The 20101-nt window shown below is 43.8% G+C and overlaps 1 protein-coding gene across 1 annotated transcript in view; it reads right to left on the reverse strand.

Moving 5' to 3' along the window:
- The window catches only part of TMEM130 (transmembrane protein 130), a 79346-nt gene extending 59708 nt beyond the window's left edge, over window positions 1-19638 (reverse strand). The window contains exons 1-4 of the mRNA XM_077449046.1: window positions 19452-19638; window positions 12826-13131; window positions 4235-4406; window positions 843-1003 (exon numbers count right to left, since the gene is read on the reverse strand). Of these exons, the coding sequence (XP_077305172.1) occupies window positions 843-1003; window positions 4235-4406; window positions 12826-13131; window positions 19452-19632 (820 nt within the window). The 5' untranslated portion in view covers window positions 19633-19638. The remainder of the gene's footprint in view (window positions 1-842; window positions 1004-4234; window positions 4407-12825; window positions 13132-19451) is intronic.
- Window positions 19639-20101: the final 463 nt, after the last annotated feature.

Consider the following 20101-nt stretch of genomic DNA (forward strand, 5'->3'; position numbering starts at 1 on the left):
GATTAGAAGCACTGTGAAACAAAAAAAAAGGATGAAAAATTTGAAAACAGTATTTGACTGGAAAAAAAATGGCATTTGACAATGATACAAGTGATTTAACAAACAAAAGTATTGTCCACTTAGCCCTTGTACACACGGTCGGAGATTCCGACAACCAAATCCATCGGAGTAATTCCGACGGATTAATTCCAGAAGAGGTCGTTATTTCGTTATGACGGACTACGTTCAGGCTAGTAGCCAATAGCTTTGGTCTAGGAATTTGATCTGAGCATGCGTGGCACTTTGTCTGTCGGAGTAGGCTACACATGATCGGAGTATGTCCAATCGGAGCATTTTGTCGGAAAATTTTACGTGCAAGTTGGAAAAGTTGGTCCGTCGGATATTCCGACAGAAACAGTCCGATGGAGACCACACACAGTCGGAATATCCGACAAAGCGGTCCGATAGGACACATCCCGTCGGAATCTCCAACCGTGTGTACAAGGGCTTAGGATTTATAGCTACTATACATCTACATCACACAGAGATGCATATGGACTGTCAATGTCAACCCCCTTCTGAAGATGCTAGCTGTCTGGCTACTGCACTGACTAACTGGATAATAAAGTTTGAGTCACTGACCTAGAACAAACGGGCATATCTGTAATACCAGACATCCTTATTTGCATAAATGTTTTTAAAAAAAGGGACAATAACTATCGGAACAAGACAGCTAGGTAACTAACCATTGCAGAAGGAGTAGTAAAAGTGGCAGCCTCCATATTTCTCTAATGAGAGGTTTCCATTAAATAATTAGTAAATCTAACTCAAATATCTATGTAACCATTTTAAAAAATGAGCACCTTGTAATATTAGTAAGTCCTTGAAATGCCCTATTTTTGTCCGAAGGTGCCGCTCATATTGGGAGTTGTGGAGATGAGCGGTGACTTGGAGCGACGAGTTGTAGTTCCCTGGTTTAGAGTAGCTGTAATAGACAAAGGGCTCTGATGTCTTCACTGTGGTGCTGGGGAAAAATACAGACAATCAGTATCCAAAAGAAAGTAGTATTACCTATTGTATATTGAGTGGATGGGCTTGCCAACAGAGACAGGTGGTAGACATACAGTAAGCACTATTCTCTCTTAATTGTACTCAGGGATTTTTTTCAGGGGGAACTCGGTGGAACTCAGTTCCACCACCTCTGGCTCAGAGCCTTTGGTGATTGCTCACCACAATCACTTGTAAACACAGAAGTCTGGTTTCTGTGTTTACAAGTGACAGCTCTACACTCTGTATGTAATGCATTCCTGGTATTTAATGCCCCTTTAAGACTCTCCCACTGTTTTCGTGAAATTTGATGTGATTTGGAGGGTGTGTGTGGGGGGGGGGGGGGGTTTGTGGGGCCGTGGTTAAGTTCCAGCACCTATTGTTCAAGAAGAAAAGCCCTGCTTGTACTAGTATCCTGTAGAACATCATTATTGACCATATATCTGATTCCTCTTGTACCAAATTGTAATGTAATTGAACTGTCTGCCTTCATTTTGTTAAGCGCTGCGCAAATTGTTGGAGCTATATAAATCCTGTATAATAATGATAATAGGAAGAATAATATACTATATAGTGTAGTTAATGGCCAGGCTAAGTTGTTTTGGACCTAATTTACTCTTAACTGGCCCATATTGTATGTATAAAAAAAATCACGTACCTTCTCAAATCTTTTTCTACTTGATATAATTCAGATGATACAACCACATCTATTCATGTCATCATTATGCAACTTGTTTTTCCCCTTAAAGTGAAACTTTGGTTTGAGAATTAAATCCTGCTAGATCACTTCAGGCTGGCCCCTTTTGCAGGTATAGCTATGGAAAACATTAAAAATATGTGTCTATACTGTTTAAAATTCATTAATACACTGTATACACCTGCTCTGCACATGCTCAGTTGCTCCCCAGGCACTTTTAGACACTGCTGAATTTGTAGAGGCCGATCTGCTGACAGCCTTATAGTGGAATTAAACCCTCTTATTCTTTACAGCCAATGAAGCTGCTTCTGTTTGATCTGCAACTGCCATGGTGCTGCACATGTGATGACACCAGTCATTTGATGGTTTGACAGTTTGATTGAGGAAACAAGCAAATGTGACAGTTAGCAATCCTGGCATTCTAGGAATGTAACTTTGTTGAAACTGCTAAATCAATGGGTTTAGTTCCAGTTTATGATTTACTGCTGTTCAGGGGCTCTGGGCTTCAGCAAAATGGTAGTCTCCAGCAAGAAGAAACAGCAGCAATGCTGGAGGTAATTTACAGCACACACTAATTTTGGTAGCATAATTATTAATGTAGAATGGATGTTCCTTGCTAAAGAACATAATTTTTTTCATCAAGATGTGTTGGGTAACGTTCCACTTTATAATGATCTAGAAGAAGATCTACAGTATCTCCTCACATTTTTGTAAATATTTTATTATATATTTTCATGTGACAACACTGAAGAAATGACACTTTGCTGCACTGTAAAGTAGCGAGTGTACAGCTTGTATAACAGTGTAAATTTGCTGTCCCCTCAAAATAACTCAACACACAGCCATTGATGTCTAAACCACTGGCAACAAAAGTGAGTACACTCCTAAGTGAAAATTGGGCCCAATTAGCCATTTTTCCTCCCCGGTGTCATGTGATTTGTTAGTGTTACAAGGTCTCAGGTGTGAATGGGGAGCAGGTGTGTTAAATTTGGTGTTATCGCTCTCACTCTCTCATATTGGTCACTGGAAGTTCAACATGGCACCTCATGGCAAAGAACCCTCTGAGGATCTGAAAAAAATATTTGTTGCTCTACATAAAGATGGCATAGGCTATAAGAAGATTGTCAAGACTCTGAAACTGAACTGAACAGTGGCCAAGATCATACAGCGATTTAACAGGACAGTTTCCACTCAGGATAGTCCTCCCCTCATAGCCAGAGGTTGTCTTTGGGAAAAAGACGTAGGAGTGCTGCCAGCATTGCTGCAGAGGTTGAAGGGGTGGGGGTCAGCCTGTCAGTGTTTAGACCATACGCCGCACACTGCATTAACTTGGTCTGCATGGCTGTCATCCCAGAGGGTGTGACAGCACTGAAAGCTGAATATTTGCCTGGGCAGGAAGGGGGTAAAAGTGTCCGGTAATTAAGTGAGTAAAAATGTTACATACTGTATATTGTCAATTCTCCAAGGATATACTAACTTTTGAGCACAACTGTACAGTCTTTATCAAACAATGGTATAGGGATATAGAAATTTAAAGGGGAACATTACCCATAACAACTTGATAAAAAAGAACGTTCTTTAACAAGGAACATACATTTTCCACATGAATAATTATGCTACCAAAATCAGTGTGTGTTGTAAATTGCCCCCAGCATTGTTCTTGTCTCTTCTTGCTGGAGGCTGCCATTTTGCTGAAGTCCAGAGACCCTGAATGGCAGTACGTCAGCAGATTGACCTTTAGTGACTCTGATTTTCAGCACAATTCAAAAAATGGAGAGCAACTGAGCAACAACTGGAGAGTTCATAATCTGGTGCAGCTCTGCATAGAAACCAATCAGCTTCCAGGTTTTATTGCAAAATCTTAACTGAACAAGCTGAAGTTAGAAGCTGATTGGTTACCATGCACAGATGCACCAAATTCTGAGTGCTCCAGTTTTAGTAAATCTACCCCAGCATGTTACTGGATTTTAAACAGTAAAGACACTTATATTTAATGTTTAACATAACTATACCTGCAAAAGGGTCCAGCCTGAAGTGATCTGAGAAATAGGGGAAGTTCTACTTGTTAATAAAGCTTTTTGGAAATGCAGTTGGAAGCATTATCTGGCCTTAAATTCCTTTCTCTACAGTGAAAGGGGGTGTCAAGGCTTTGGAGCCGGGACACAGCTCTGCAATCAAATATCGGTATAGGGTATACAGTACATTAGCGGGCCAGGTGGCAGCACTGCCGTAGAATGGTCTTACTGCCAGCTTCTGGTATGATATGATGCCCACTCAAGGACATCATATACAGTAGGTCCTATTGCAGGGTCTATTGCAGAATTGGCAGAAATATATCTGAAATAGAAACCACTACATTCTAATAATGGCCATCTAACCCAGAATACCCTGCTAAACGCCATGGCTTACTAATAAAACTTCAGGTATGTAAAAATGAGAGGGAAAATACCTAAATGGTAAGTTGTAAATATAAACATGATATTAGTAATTATTACAGTTCATTGAGTATACCTATCTCCAAGGTTCCATATGTAGCTCAACTCGGCTGACTTGAAGAAGTCACTTGGGTCTTGAAGAGAGAACAGTAATTTCACCGTACTGTTAGTGGCCAGGAAGGTGCCATTGCTTAAGGATGTGACATTGGCTTGTGGCTGTAATGCTGTGAAATGTCCTACAATGTCTTCTGTGTGGGCAAAAAAAGTTTTGTTAAACTTTTGCTTGCATCAACTGGGTATCAGTTTCTTAAGCAGTGCTTCACACCATGGTGGTAGCTTCCAAAACAATTAAAGAAGATCTTGAGGAAGAGCCATTACATTACAATATGGTAATAGAACAAGCACCCTGATGAATTTCTAAAAAATTACCACTTCAAGACCAAGCATATTTCTGACACTTGCTTACAAGTTAAAATCTGTATTTTTTGCTAGAAAATTACTTAAAACCCCCCAACATTATATATAATTTTTTAGCAAAGAACCTACAGAATAACATGGCAGTCCTTGCAATATTTTATGTCACACGGTATTTGCACAGCGGTCTTTCAAACGCAATTTTTTGTGAAAAAATACACTTCACTGAATAAAAAAAAAAAACGAAACAGTAAAATTAGCCCAATTATTTTGCATATTGTGACAGATGATGTTACACTGAGTAAATAGATACCTAACATGTTCACTTTAAGATTGCATGTACTCGTGGAATGGCGACAAACTACGGTACTTAAAATCTCCATAGGCGATGATTAAAATTTAACGGTTACCAATTATGAGTTACAGAGGAGGTCTTTTGCTAGAATTATTGCTCTCGATCTAACGATCACGGCAATACCTCACATGTGCGATTTAAACACTGTTTACATTTGCAGGCGTGACTTACGTATGCATGCGAGGGACAGGAGTGCTTTAAAAAAAATGTTTACATGATTTTACATGAAGTGGTTAAGCTTTTGTACAGTATGCGAGGGCCATTGCTGGACCTTGTCAGTGGTGGGTGGGTCTGTAAAGACTCAACTCAGTGAGAGTCCATGGAGTGGGTCCCTTCAAACTCATGAAGATTGTAGAGGTAGGTGAGAAGCACTGTGTGTGAATAAGAAGTCTAGGCGACGGAGGGGGAGGGTCCAGAGGTAGAGATAATCAGCAATGAACATATTCCGGAGGGTAGTATTGGGAGCATTAGTGGTAGGTCGACTAAGACAAACCCGAGGTAAGTATAGTAACAAGTCCTATTTGCAATCTCAGAACACCCAATAAGAGGACAGTAAGTAACTGGTCTAAACTACGTGGCATGTTCACCAATGGCAGGAGCCTGGCAGACAAGATGGGTGAACTACAGATACTGGAGATACTGTTGAACGAGAGGGATTTTGATTTTGTGGGAATTTCAGAGACCTGGTTCAACAGCTCTCATGATTGGCTGGCAACCATTCAAGGGTATTCCCTTTATCACAGGGATAGAGAGTATAAAAAAGGGGGAGGGGTATGTACAAGTAAATTTGAGAGATGACATCAATAAGAGAGCTAAGGAAGAGGTGTAATCCTTATGGCTATAGCTCCAAAGGAATGAAGCTAAGGGGAAAATAATAATGGGAATATGCTTTAGGCCCCCAACCTGAGGGAGGAGGGGGAGACGGATCTCCTATCACAATCTGCATTAGCAGCAAGGATGGGAAGTGTTATCGTAATGGGTATTTTTTTTTTTTTTTTTTTTATAATTGTAATTTTTATTAATTTTTATTAATTTTTAAAGCAAAAACAAAAACAATACACGAGAACATTAGAAAAATCAGTAAATATAGAGAGATATAGATCAAGATGTAAGGCATGAGTTACAACAGACAGAGAAAAATGTCCACAAACGCAGGCACAAGGGTGAACTGCGTATCCATATCTCGTACAATAGATAACAAACAATCAATGTAAAGCAAACAAACTATTCTGAGCATCAAGAGGCCGGAGGCCAAAAAGAGGTAATGGGTATTTTAATTATCCAGACATAGACTGGGCAGAGGGAACCACGCATTCGTCTAAGACTCACCAGTTTCTAAATGTCTTGCAGGACGATTTCATGGGTCAGAGGGTAGACGCACCAACTAGAAACAAGGCATTACTAGATCTACTGATTACCAACAATACAGACCTGATCACGGACATGGAAATATGGTGCAATTTAGGAAACCGCGATCATGGGTTAATTGGCTTCAGTATAAATCACACATATAGGAAACAAAAGGGGAACACAAAGACACTGAATTTCAAAAGAGCCAACTTCCCTAAACTACAAACCTAGCTAGAAGATAAAATCTTAGAAAAAGAACACAGAGGAGAGATGGGTTTGCTTTAAGGGCATATTAAATAAGGGCATTAGCCAGTGCATTCCATTGGGAAGCAAATTTAAAAAGGAGCGAACAAAAGTACTGGATGGCTTAACTCCAATGTAAAAATGCATATAAAAGCAAAGGAGAAGGCCTTCAAAAAATACAAGGCTGAGGGATCATCATCAGCATTCAGACTTTACAAAGAATGCAACAAGATATGTAAGGGTGCAACTACAGTGGCTAAGATAGAACACGAAAGACACATAGCAGAGGAGAGCAAAAAAATCCCAATAAATTATTTAAGTATATAAACAGTAAAAAAGGAAAGACAAACCATATTGGTCCCATAAAGAATGAGGGAGGACATTGGGTTACAAAGGATGGGGAGATGGCGAAGGTATTGAATTTATTCTTCTCCTATGTCTTCACGAGGAAACCGGGGTGCTTCAGTAACCAAAACTGCAGTGTTTGTCCTCATGACACATCACAAGAAGCACCCTCATGGCTAACAGTGAACAGAATTAAAAATAGACTTGGGAAACTTAACATTAATAAATCACCGGGACCAGATGGCTTGCACACAAGGGTACTTAGGGAACTCAGTCAAGTAATTGTCAGATCATTGTTCCTAATTTTTACTGACAGTCTACTGACTGGAATGGTACCAGCTGATTGGCTTTTCTCCAATGTAGCACCAATATTTTAAAAAGGGCCAAAATACATCCCTGGGAATTACAGGCCAGTAAGCCTAACATCAATAGTATGCAAGCTCTTGGAGGGGATGATAAGCACTATATACAAGATTTTAGTAATAAAAACAGCATCATTAGCAGTAATCATCAGTTCTTGCCAAACCAATCTATTAACCTTCTATGAGGAGGTGAGCTGCCATTTAGATAAAGGAAGGCCTGTAGACGTGGTGTATCTGGATTTTGCAAAAGCATTTGACACAGTTCCCCATAAACGTTTACTGTACAAAGTAAGGTCAGTTGCCATGGACCATAGGTTGAGTACATGGATTGAAAACTGGCTACAAGGGCGAGTTCAGAGGGTGGTGATAAATGGAGTATACTCGGAATGGTCAGGGGTGGGAAGTGGAGTCCCCCAGGGTTCTGTGCTGGAACCAATCCTGTTTAATTTGTTCATAAACGACTTGGAGGATGGGGTAAACAGCTCAATCTCTGTATTTAAAGCTAAGCAGGGCAATAATTTCTCCGCAGGATGTGGAAAACTTGCAAGAAGATCTGAACAAATGAATGGGGTGGGCAACTACATGGCTGAGGTTTAATGTAGAAAATTTTAAAATAATGCATTTGGGTGGCACAAATATGAATGCAATATACTCACTAGGGGGTGAACCTCTGGGGAATCTAGGATGGAAAAGGACCTGGGGGTCCTACATCAGGGGTATACAAACTTTTTAGTAGGAGGGCCATATCATATATCTTACAATGTTTACATCAGCTGGAAATAAAATCAGTTTTAAGAATGAACAAACTAAAGCGAAGTTCCAACGTATAATACATTTTTTTTCTTCCTAAATTCCTAAGTTCATGTAATCAAAATATACCACTCACTTTTTTGGTGCATAATATCCCCTGATGTCTGTTTTCGTCTCTAAAAGCAACTTACCGGTATATAATTTATTCCTAGAAGTTCTCATCTTGCCTGTGGGCTCGTGAAGCCCACAAGCAGACACTTCCAGGATACGGTGATGCTGAGCTACCAGCATGCACCGTCCATCCCCGGCAATGCAATGCTTCCAATGTTGCCATCACAATGGGCGGGCACTTCCGACAACGTCGTCGGAAGTGCACAGCCCGTTGTGATGGCAATGTCCTGGCGTCATCATGTCACTTACTCTTTCGGAAGATCGCGATAATTAGTGGCGGCTAGCCACACTGACTCCTGGCAAGATTGATTCATAGCTCCCAGGAGTCAGTGCGCCGCCCCAGGAGACACTTCGCTGCCGGATCTGACGCGAATACCCACGGTGGCTAGGACAGGAAGCACCACTTCAACAATCAATGACAAGGTAACCCTTAGGAAAAGTTTCCATTAAAGTCCCCATTAAATCAGACTGCCCCTTACATCGAAATCCCCCTTTCATCAGATTCCCCTCTTACATTATGGCCCCCCCCCCTTTTAGGTTAACATGAAATGATGTGATTGTGCTGCCTCTATAACAAAATAAGGTCAGGACTGAAAAATTACAATAAATAGCTAAAAATATAAAATTTCATATAGATAAAGTGCCAGTACAAAGCATATCAGTGAACACACTTATAAAATAATAAACAGTGCTATAAAAGTCCAGTATCTGGTCCATCAGATAGATCTGCCTACATGCTTAGTTGACCCTTTTGGGGTCTATAATGAAGGTGAGCTTGCACTTCACCTGGTGAAAGGAGCACAAGTTGGAAATTGGTGAAACACTGGGGGCTATTTACGAAAGGAGTAGATCCGAGGGGGATATGCAAGGAAAATAAAAAACAGCATTTTAGCTTGCACATGATTGGATGATAAAATCAGCTTCCCCTCATTTCAGATCTACCCCTCAGATTTACAGCGACTGCCAGTGGCGGCTGGTGAAGTTTTTGGATGGGGGGGCGCCAGACCCCGCCCATCATGACCCCGCCCATCATTTTGGCCCCTCCCACTTCTCATAAACCACGCCCCTTGTGTGATCTGAAAAAAAAATTGGCGTGGGTCCCCCCCTCCGAGAGCATACCAGGCCCTTAGGTCTGGTATGGATTCCAAGGGGAACCCCCTACGCCGAAAAAACGGCGTGGGGGCCCCCCCCCAGATCCACACCAGACCCTTATCCGAGCACGCTGCCCGGCCGGCCAGGAAAGGGGGTGGGGACGAGCGGGCGCCCCCCCCCCTCCTGAGCCGTACCAGGCCGCGTGCCCTCAACATGGGGGGGTGCCTTGGGGGAGGGGGGGCGTGCGGCCCCCCCACCCCAAAGCACCTTGTTGATGAGGACAAGGGCCTCTTCCCGACAACCCTGGCCGTTGGTTGTCGGGGTCTGCGAGCGGGGGGCTTATCGGAATCCGGGAGCCCCCTTTAATAAGGATACCGGCCCCCCACCCTATGTGAATGAGTATGAGGTACAATGTACCCCTACCCATTCACCTGTGAAAAAAAAGTACAAAAAAAACACAACACAGGGTTAAAATATTTTATTGCACAGCTCCGGGGGTCTTCTCGCCGGACTCCTCCGCTATCTTCTTGTAGCTCTTTTGCTAGCGGAGGGTTGATGTCACATGGCGACAGTCCCAGCATCCTCCGGGACTGTGACATCGTAAGGGGGCGGGGTCACCATGTGACATCAACCCATGTGACCAACCCATGTGACATCAACCCATGTGACACCGCCCCATTGTCCCTATATAAGTGGCAGCGCAGCGCGTCCCTGGCATTCCGGCCGGAGAGAGCGTCGAGTCAACATCTCCTGGAGAAGAAGAAGAAGAAGAAGAAGACCGGGCCACCGCCTGTAAAAGAGCTATAAGAAGGCGCGGTGGCCCGGCAGAAGAACCGAAGAGGGGGACAAGACCCCCGAAGTCGGAAGAAGAGGCCGGCGGCGAGGAAGAAAGCCGGGCTCCTCCGCTAGCAAAAGAGCTACAAGAAGATAGCAGAGGAGTCCGGCGAGAAGACCCCCGAAGACGGAAGACCCCCGGAGCTGTGCAATAAAATATTTTAACCCTGTGTTGTGTTTTTTTTGTACTTTTTTTTCACAGGTGAATGGGTAGGGGTACATTGTACCCCATACTCATTCACATAGGGTGGGGGGCCGGTATCCGGGGCCCCCTTATTAAAGGGGGCTCCCGGATTCCGATAAGCCCCCCGCCCGCAGACCCCGACAACCAACGGCCAGGGTTGTCGGGAAGAGGCCCTTGTCCTCATCAACATGGGGACAAGGTGCTTTGGGGTGGGGGGGCCCCATGTTGAGGGCACGCGGCCTGGTACAGCTCAGGAGGGGGGGCGCCCGCTCGTCCCCATCCCCTTTCCTGGCCGGCCGGGTAGCGTGCTCGGATAAGGGTCTGGTGTGGATCTGGGGGGACCCCCACGCCGTTTTTTCGGCGTAGGGGGTTCCCCTTGGAATCCATACCAGACCTAAGGGCCTGGTATGCTCTCGGAGGGGGGAACCCACGCCAAAATTTTTTTCAGAAATTTGGCGTGGAGTTCCCCCTTCAGAGCTCATTCTCTGATTGGCCACGGCAAAAGTCGCCTGGCCTGGGGAAACCTTTCTGGCTGTGAAAGCTTTTTTTCCATTCATTCAGCTAAATGCATGAACATTCTCAACAAAGTAGAAACTAGAAAGCCTTTATGCGGTGACTCACCTCTTGCCTCACTGTCTTGCAGCTCCGCTCGGGCTGAGGAACGGAGCTGCCGACGTCACTTCCGGGTTTCGTGAAGCAGCCGAAAGCCGGAAGTGACCTGCCTACCTAAGAATGACAATGCTCCCGCCCGTAGAATCACAGTGATTTTATGGGCGGAAGCTAGTCGGCGTTCTGCAGTGCGCCGCAAGGCGGGTTTTTAACCCGCAAATGAAGCGCCATGGATGCAATCTTGTGATTGCATCGACGTGGCGCTTCTCATAGTGCACTGTGACCGGCGCCACAGTACACTATGTTAAATTGTTAAATGACATTTTTTTTTTTTTTGAATGTCTTAAAGGGCCCGTTTTTTTTACCTTTTTTTTTTTTTTTACCTTTTTTTTTTTTTACACCTAGGGGGAGGAGGGGCGGCGCCCAGGCGCCCCCTATGGGCGGGCCGCCACTGGCGACTGCACTTCCAAGTGCACTTGCAGTGCAAAGTGGATTTGGATTTCGTAAATAACCCCCACTGTATGTTTTTTCTTGTGACGCACTTTACTGAATAGAGACTTTTTCAATTGCACAATTAATTAGAAGATTCATCATTCAAATTTAATTATAAGTGGTCTTTTATAGCCCCGTTTATTATTTTATATGTGTGTTAGATATATACTTTGCACTGGCACTTTATCTATATGAAATGTTTATATTTTTAGTTATTTATTGTCATTTTTCAATCATTACCTTATTTTGTTATTGAGGCAGCGCGATCACATAATTTCATATTGATTTAGGGTACGTTTGCATTGGAGGCGGGTTTGAAATCCGCATTTCATGGCGAGTTCAGAGGGCGATTTGAAAGACAAAAGTAGTGCAGGAACTGCTTTTGGAAATCAGTGAGGCGTCGCAAAGTCGGCGTCGCACCTATTTGTACAGTGCCATTGCTGGCAATAGGCTGTGATTTGGCATGCGATTTGACACATCAAATGTGAACGGGTGGCTTACTGTGGATGTCAGAACACATCTAGTGACTGCAGAAGCTATACAGTATTTATTCTTATCACTAGGTGACAGCGCGCTACTACCCCATTTATACTTGTACCCCTTTTAGACTGTAACGAGCAAGGCTCTCTGATTCCTCCTGTATTGAACTGTATTTAAACTGTACTGTTAGCCCTCGCGTTGTAAAGCACTGTGCAAACTGTAGGTGCTATAATATTAATAATTAGAGCTCCCCTTACATTAAGGTCCCCATTAGTGTCCCTCTTACATTGGGGTCCCCACCATTGTCCTCTTTTACATCAGTGGGTCTGATAAATCCTAAGCCCTTGTACACACGGTCGGAAATTCCGACCACAAAACCCGTCTGATTTTTTCTGACGGATTTTGTCCGAAACTGGTGTTGCATACACACGGTCGAACAAAGTTGTTGGAAAGTCCGATCGTTCGGAACGTGATGACATTCGTTCGTTACGACGGGACTACGTTCAGACTAGTAGCCAATAGCTTTGGTCTCGTAATTTGATCTGAGCATGCGTGGCACTTTGTCCGATCGGAATTCTCTACAAACGATCGGACAAAGTACGATCGGATCATGTTGTCAGAAAATTTTATATCCAGCTCTCAAACTTTGTTGGTCGGAAATTCCGACGGAAAAAGTCAGATGGAGCCCACACACGGTCGGATTATCCGACAACGCGGTCCGATTGGACATTTTCCGTCTGAATGTCCGACCGTGTGTGCAAGGGCTTACAGCTGGCTAGATTTGAAAAGCCCAGATCTACACAGACCCAGTAAAGGAAGAGACAGACTGTTTGCTGCTACCAACAAGGAATTATCTCCCTTCAGACACTTTTATGCATGAGGCTGGAATAGTAGCTTGATGGTAAGTGACAACGATAGTGCTCCTCCAGCTAGAACAGTATGATGGAATGTTAAAATCACTTCTTTGATAAGTCAACGGAGCTTACTTGTCACTTGGAGTTCTGTAGTGTTCCTAGCAATTGGCTCACATGAGGGGCAACTCCTCTCAGTTACCCAGACTGAAACCGGGTAAGTTCCTGGTCTATTACATTGCAGCGTTAAGGCAGAACTGGTGTCATTCTCTGTGTGGTGGCTGAGCAGTAGCGGAGAGTAGACCCAGTGGAAATGATAAAGTCTGGGGTCCACAATAAGAATCATGCCATCATTCGATATCCCCAAACTGGCGTTGACAGTAGCCAGGGCACCTGAGGTTATTGGACCATCTGATGTCATCATCAGGATGTAGGATTTATCTAAAAATACAGAAAATGAGGAACTGAAACAGGACATCAGAGAAAAAGCTAATATGTACCATCACATGGTTGAGTAACTTAAGTAGATGTTGTCATAAATTAAAAAATAAAGCCATAGACAGTGAGACAGCGTGATCTCTCATCTATACACTAAAGTAAATTTTTGTGCACACAAATGCAATATATTGTCAAATTTAAATATAGAGATAATATATATCAGAAATTTTTTGTAGGTAGGTGCCCCCAGCACATGTGTTAATGCTCGTATTTACGTGGTAGCAGAGGTGCTCCAAATTTTGAGGGAGTTTTTAGGTGCTAAAGTTAAATTTTAATATTTACATTTTTTTTTCACTAAACTTTATGGTGATGTAATACATGTCGCTTCTTACTAGAAAAAAGCAGTCACTCCCAGCATTTAGGGGTTCTCCACAGTAGGACAGGACTGGAAGGTTTTACATATTCCTATAATTTATTCTTGGTAATGCACTAGGTCAGTGATGGCGAACCTTGGCACCCCAGATGTTTTGGAACTACATTTCCCATGATGCTCATCTACACTGCAGAGTGCATGAGCATCATGACAAATGTAGTTCCAAAACATCTGGGGTGCCAAGGTTCGCCATCACTGCACTTGGTGCTTGCACCTTCCTGTTTTTGTTTCTTTGTAGTTACTGAGTTCTTACTAGCTAGAGAAGAATGGAGATTCACTGATCTCTCTCCCCTTTACCCACCACCAATGTGAGTCCCAGGCACCCAAGAAACATTAATGGTAGGGGGGGTCGCATGGGGAGGGTTCTGGGGGTTCGAGGGGTTGTCACTCAGTATACAGTCAGATTTCCATGAGTTCCTGGCAGCTGTAGCAAGGATTGTGTCAGTAGCAGCCCTGCTGGGTTGAACGAAAAAAAAAAAAAACTACTGGTGTGTACTATGCTTTAGGCTAAGTTTTAACCCTACATATGCCACACCACCATGCTGCAACCTTGTGCTTTGCTTGCAGTAGTCATGGGGAACTGGCTTTGCTGACATCCCTTTTGGCTCCAAATCCTGCTTGCTGTTCCACTACATTGAGCCCTGACTTCTGGCTTGGCTGACTATCCATTCCAGTTACTGAACTTTGGCTATGTTTTGACTAAGTTGGTTCTTTTTACTTTTATTATTAAACAAGTGTGATTTAACTGTAATTCTGTCTCGGTCTGATTTCATGGTCTCTGACAGTATTGCAGGGGGGAATCCTACTTGAAGGGAATTTTTGTTTTCCCTGGAACTCAGCTGTATGGCCTATCAACACCTAGCAGGGTCAAACGTTTTACAGGAAAGAGATAAAATTAAGTAAGACATTTTCATCCATAATCTGACTGGGTGTGCTGGCTGGCAATAGACGATTTGAATCTCGGCTGACTCAACAGGAACCTGGCAGAGATTCGAACCATTAATGGGTAGCCTGAATGTACCAAGTTGATCTATCAATCAATTTGGGTACAAAAATTCTTCTATAGCCATTATAGATAATCGTTGTCTTCTACAGGTGGGGGTGGCTTCCCCACACCCGCCCCCAGCAGAGGAAGACAATTGCTCGGCAGAAGGGATTACCCTGTCAGCATTGTCTGTGTTTATGAGGGAATCATGCAAATTTGTTTCCTCCAACATGTGAATGCAGGAAAAAAATGTGCATTGTCTATGGCCTGCGTTACCTGTCAGACCTGCAAAGATGCTGTACGATAGAGGTCTTCAACCCCGCCCTCCTGAGGTGACAGGCGGCAACAATCTTCCCTCAACCCCCTTATCTTATCCCGGTCGGTAGAGAGATTGTCTTTTCCGCAAGGCTGGTCCCTGGTGCCAGGGAGGTTGGGGACCGCTGCTGTACACCACTTTAAAGCGGAGTTCCACGCATTTAAAAGTCAGCAGCTACAAAAAGTGTATCTGCTGACTTTTAATAATCAGTCACCTGTCCCACGGTCCAGCTATGCGGGTGCAGGAAGTCTCGCTCCTCTCCCCCTCCTCTCTGCGTTACCGGCATTCTGATTGTGGGCGCTCGGCTGTGGCTTCACAGCTGGGCATGTGCTGCACGCTGTGAATGGCCGGGAAATCTTCTGGGACCTGTTACATGTCCCAGAAGATTGCAGGGAAGGAAGGGAGAGAGGTGATCTTCCTTTCAGCGCTGCGGCGCAGGGGAGGAAGTGGGAGCTGGGTGCCTCTAAAAACAGGGTAACTGCTCCCCCCCATGCATCAATCTATCCATGGCCACCCCCTCTGCCACCCCCTATTTAGGCACCCGGCCCCTTTTCAGATGACGGGCGTCCGAATTCCAGCAGCGAAGCACCTGATTAGAGCCATAGGCTTAAAAAAAGACTTGGAGCGCAGAGAATTGTGCTCGCATTCCACCCAGATTTGTTAGAAAAGCAAATATTTGCTTTTCTAACACTGAACCGCCTCGCCGCCATTCAGGAAACGTGGGTATAATACCCATCACCTGATTGGCTGAAGGCACAGGCTCCCCTTTTGTACACCTAGCAGAATCCGCTGCCTGACCCACCACTAAGTGGCGAGCAGACAGCGGGCGGGGGGTCATAGTGGCAGCATTTGATGGGCACAAGTGGCGGCATAAGATGGGCTCAAGTGGCTGCATATGATGGGCACAAGTGGCGGCATTTGATGGGACACAAGTGGCAGCATAAGATGGGCACAAGTGGCTGCATATGATGGGCACAAGTAGCTGGATATGATGGGCACAAGTGGCTGGATATGATGGGCACAGGTGGCTGCAATTGATGGGCACAAGTGGCTTTTTGTGAGTTTTTTTCAGTATTTTTCAGTTTGTTTGCGCCCCTCCAAAAATTTTGAGCACCAGCTGCCACTGGCTGCCCACCTGATGACATGTGTATGTACAGTGTGACGGAGACTGAACTCGGGCCTCCTAGGATGCATAACATTGATATCCAGGGAGAATTCAGGTGGGGGGAAGTTCTTCTCCCATAGCCTAGGAGTCCAGGAGTGGGGGGCCAGGGGATGGGAGAAGGTGTGGTGGAGTAGTTGTTTCTGTTTTGCAATAAAACTGAAATATAAAGATTCTTCTATAACTGTTGTCTCCAAACTGTGGCCAAAGGGCTAAATGTGGCCCTTTGCTTGCCTTTATTCAGCCCTTGGGGCACTATTTCTCCCACAGATACAAGTCACAATTCCTCTCACTGACACCAACAATGGGACATAATTCCTTCCATTGACATGAACGATGGGGCACTATTTCCTCCACTGATACGAGGAACTATTTCTCAAATTAACACCAGCTATTTGCACTCTTCCTCCCATAGACACCAGTAATGGGGCCCTGTTCATCCCATTGATACCAGGGATGGGGCACTATTCCTCCCACTAATACCAATGATGGGGCATTGGTTATATCCACTGACATGTTTTACTCCCACTGGGCAATGTTTGGCCCTCTGAAGTCTCAAGTACAGTAAATTGGCCCTTTTTTTTTAAAGATTGGAGACCCCTGCTACAGAGCTGCTTTAGGCCTCATGCACACTAAGCATTTGCTCAGATCCCCTGAACTCCGTTTTTCCTGGCAGGAGAAAAGCTGCTCAAAAATGTGCCTAAAGCCACGTTTATGGATTCCATTTGGTCAGAATAATAATTACATAGTTAATAAGGTTGAATAAAGATGCCAGTCCAACCTGAGTGAGTGTCCACAATTGTCCCTATCCCTGCATATTGCATCTCATCAAGATGCTCCTCCATTATATATAATTTATTTAAGGTTCCCATATATCACTGTCAATTTATACAGCACACCACACACACATTGGTCCCCATACCCAAGGAGCCCACAATCCAAGGTCCCCAACTCACATTAATATACTAGGGCCAATTTTGGACAGAAGCCAATTAACCTACCAGCATGTCTTTGGAGTGTAGGAGGAAACCGGAGTACCCAGAGGAAACCCATGGCAAGTAGTGTCGTGGTTGGGATTCAAACCAACGACCCTTTTTACTGCTAAGGATTCGAACCAGCAACCCTTTTTACTGCTAAGATGAGAGTGCTACCCACTACACTACTGTGCTGCCCATGGAATTAGTTCTGGCCATTGGAATGAATGCTCAAACACTAAATGCATTTAGTGATCAGGTGCATTTACATGTGTTTAAGCGCCCTTGCCATTTTTTTTTTATTTTTTTACTTTTTGGCTCCTTACCTGAACACTGGTGGTGTGTTTTTTTTTTTCTGCCTGTAAATGCTCCTCTTCTAATACACTTGTAAACGCCTATGTGTGCGTGAACACATAGGCTAACAAAGAGGTGGATCTACACACATAAATAAAGTGGCAAACGCCTGTAAGGCTGGGTTAACACCATAGCGATGCGGGAACGCCGCGAATCCGCAGCGTTTTCCCGCATCGCATGCCTCCCTCCGGCAGTTCACACTGTCCTATGCGGACTGCTGGGAGTGTCAATGAAATGTTAATGACACCCCCAGATCCGTCCGCATATCGCAGTGCGATCTGCCGACTCGCACAGGAATCGGATCGCATGGTGTGAACACCCATGCGATCCGATTCTGCTGCTGACCAAAAAAAGGGTCCCGTGCGAGTTTGCGGCGGGTGCGATGCGAGTTCAGCCATACTATCTGTATGGCTGAACTCGCATCGCTACGGAGATCGGATGTGATTTGCACTGCAGTGCGGTGCGAATCACATCCGGATCTCCCACCCGCAGCAGTGTGAACCCAGCCTAAAGCTGTATTTAGTTACGCCCCATGTGCATGAAGCCTTATTATTACCTGCTTGCCGACCAACCGCCATCATTATACGGCGGCAGGTTGGCACTGCTGCACGAATCACGTAGCTGTAAGGCGGCCTCTTTAAGAGCTATAGGGGGCACATGCACAACGTCGGAGCCAATGCACGTGGCCGATGGCCGCAATGTCTGCCAGCGTCCTGCGATCGCTCCTCAGAGAGCCAGAATGAGGATCTGTCAATGTAAACAGACAGATCCCCATTCTGTCAGGGAAGTAGAGAGAGATCTGCTGTTAGTAATCAGGAACAGCGATCTTTCTCTACTCCCAGTCAGTCTCATCCCCCCCACAGTTAGTACACACCTATGAGAACACTTAACCCCTTGATTGCCCTTAATGTTAACCCCTTCCCTGCCAGTGGCATTTATACAGTAATCAGTGGCTATTTTTAGCTCTGATTGGTGTATGAATGTCAATGGTCCCAAAAAAAGTGTCCGCCGCAATGTCGCAGTTCCGCTAAAAATCGCTGATCACCGCCATTACTAGTAATAAAAAAAAAATTATAATGAAAATAGCATAAATATATCCCTTATTTTGTAGACGCTATTTCGTTTGCGCAAAGCAATCAATATACGCTTATTGAGATTTTATTTAACCAAAAATATGTAGAAGAATACATATTGACCTAAACCGATGAAGAGATTTTTATTTTATTTTTTGGGATATTTATTATAGCAAAAAGTAAAAAATTGTTTTTGTTTCAAAATTGTCACTTTATTTTTGTTTATAGAGCAAAACATAAAAAACTGCAGAGGTGAGCAAATACCACCAAAAGAAAGCTCTATTTATGGGGGGGGGGGGGGGGAAGAACATAAATTGTGTTTGTGTGCCACGTCACACGACCGCGCAATTATCAGTTAAAGCGACGCAAAAAACTGGCCTGGTCATTAAAGGGTGAAATCCTGCCGGGGCCAAGTCGGTTAAATCAAAGTCAGAAAAGGGTGCAGAGCGGCAGATCGGCACATTTTGCTCTCCGCCATGATATACATAGGTTCAGATCCTTGCGGAGGCCCAACTCTCATTGGTTCCTAGAATTCTGAAGGTGCCAATGGACGCTGCAGGTCAACTGTGCTTATGAGGACAGACAAATGAGCAGGTGGGACATGAAATGGGCAATCACTATTAGTTGCCCAGCATAAAAAATTTCAAAATTTCAATTATACTTCAATTAATATATTTCTTTTAATTAGAAAAAAATAATTAGGGAGAGGTACATAATACCAGAACATGAACATTTGATATAAAAAAAAATCATATGTTTATAAATGAATGAATTCTTATATAAATAATGCCTGCTCTCCTGTTCCATGGCCATCTATACATTTGGAAACACTGATTTCTTGTCTATGATTGGTATACAATGCAAGGTATTAGAAATATATAGAATTATATACAGAATATATATTACAGTGATCAGCTGGATCCCCCTGTGTCATGTCTACATAATAAACACAGGATTTGCTGTGTGGCCTGTATTTGAAATACCTACATCTATACATATTGGATACACAGTAAATAATTGACTTACTTGCAGATACGCAGGTAAAGGCAGCAGCAATAAGAAAGAAAAGACCCGGGGCCATCAGATCCATGCCGGGGGCCATATGAGCCCGACACAATGGGAGAGAATGGGAGATGTGAAGACGCTTTATCATATGACAGCTGATCACCTTGCCTTCCCAGAGCATGTGTACAAAGGAGCAAGGCATCCTACCGCCATCTACAGGACGACACAGGGAACTGCCACTGATCAGAGAAGTATAGTAAAAAAGTGCTGTATCTGCTTGTCTTATTTGCATCACAAATCACACAGAATATTCAGATTTATAGAAATAGTTGGTGAAATCATGCAGCTCAATCCCTGGGACAAATATACATCTAGAGCAAATGCATTACAACACAGACACTGCCTAATCCATTAGAAATTGATAAATTGATTGAATCTAATAAAGAAAGTGAATAAACATTTGGGAAACCATATATGACAATAATAATGAATTAATAAATATGATAGGGACACTGGGCAGTACCACTAAAAAAATCTGTGCACTAAATCAATATACCTGCGCAATATACAAAAAAAAGTGACTTAATATTGTACAGAGGTGCCACCATGTATACATATCATATGTATAACCAAAAAAACATAAACATCCAATGCATACCTCCCAACTGTCC

The sequence above is a fragment of the Lithobates pipiens genome, unplaced genomic scaffold (assembly GCF_037356315.1).
Source record: "Lithobates pipiens isolate NorthernLeopardFrog02 unplaced genomic scaffold, aLitPip1_a1.2 Scaffold_22, whole genome shotgun sequence".
Classification (NCBI taxonomy): Eukaryota; Metazoa; Chordata; class Amphibia; order Anura; family Ranidae; genus Lithobates; species Lithobates pipiens.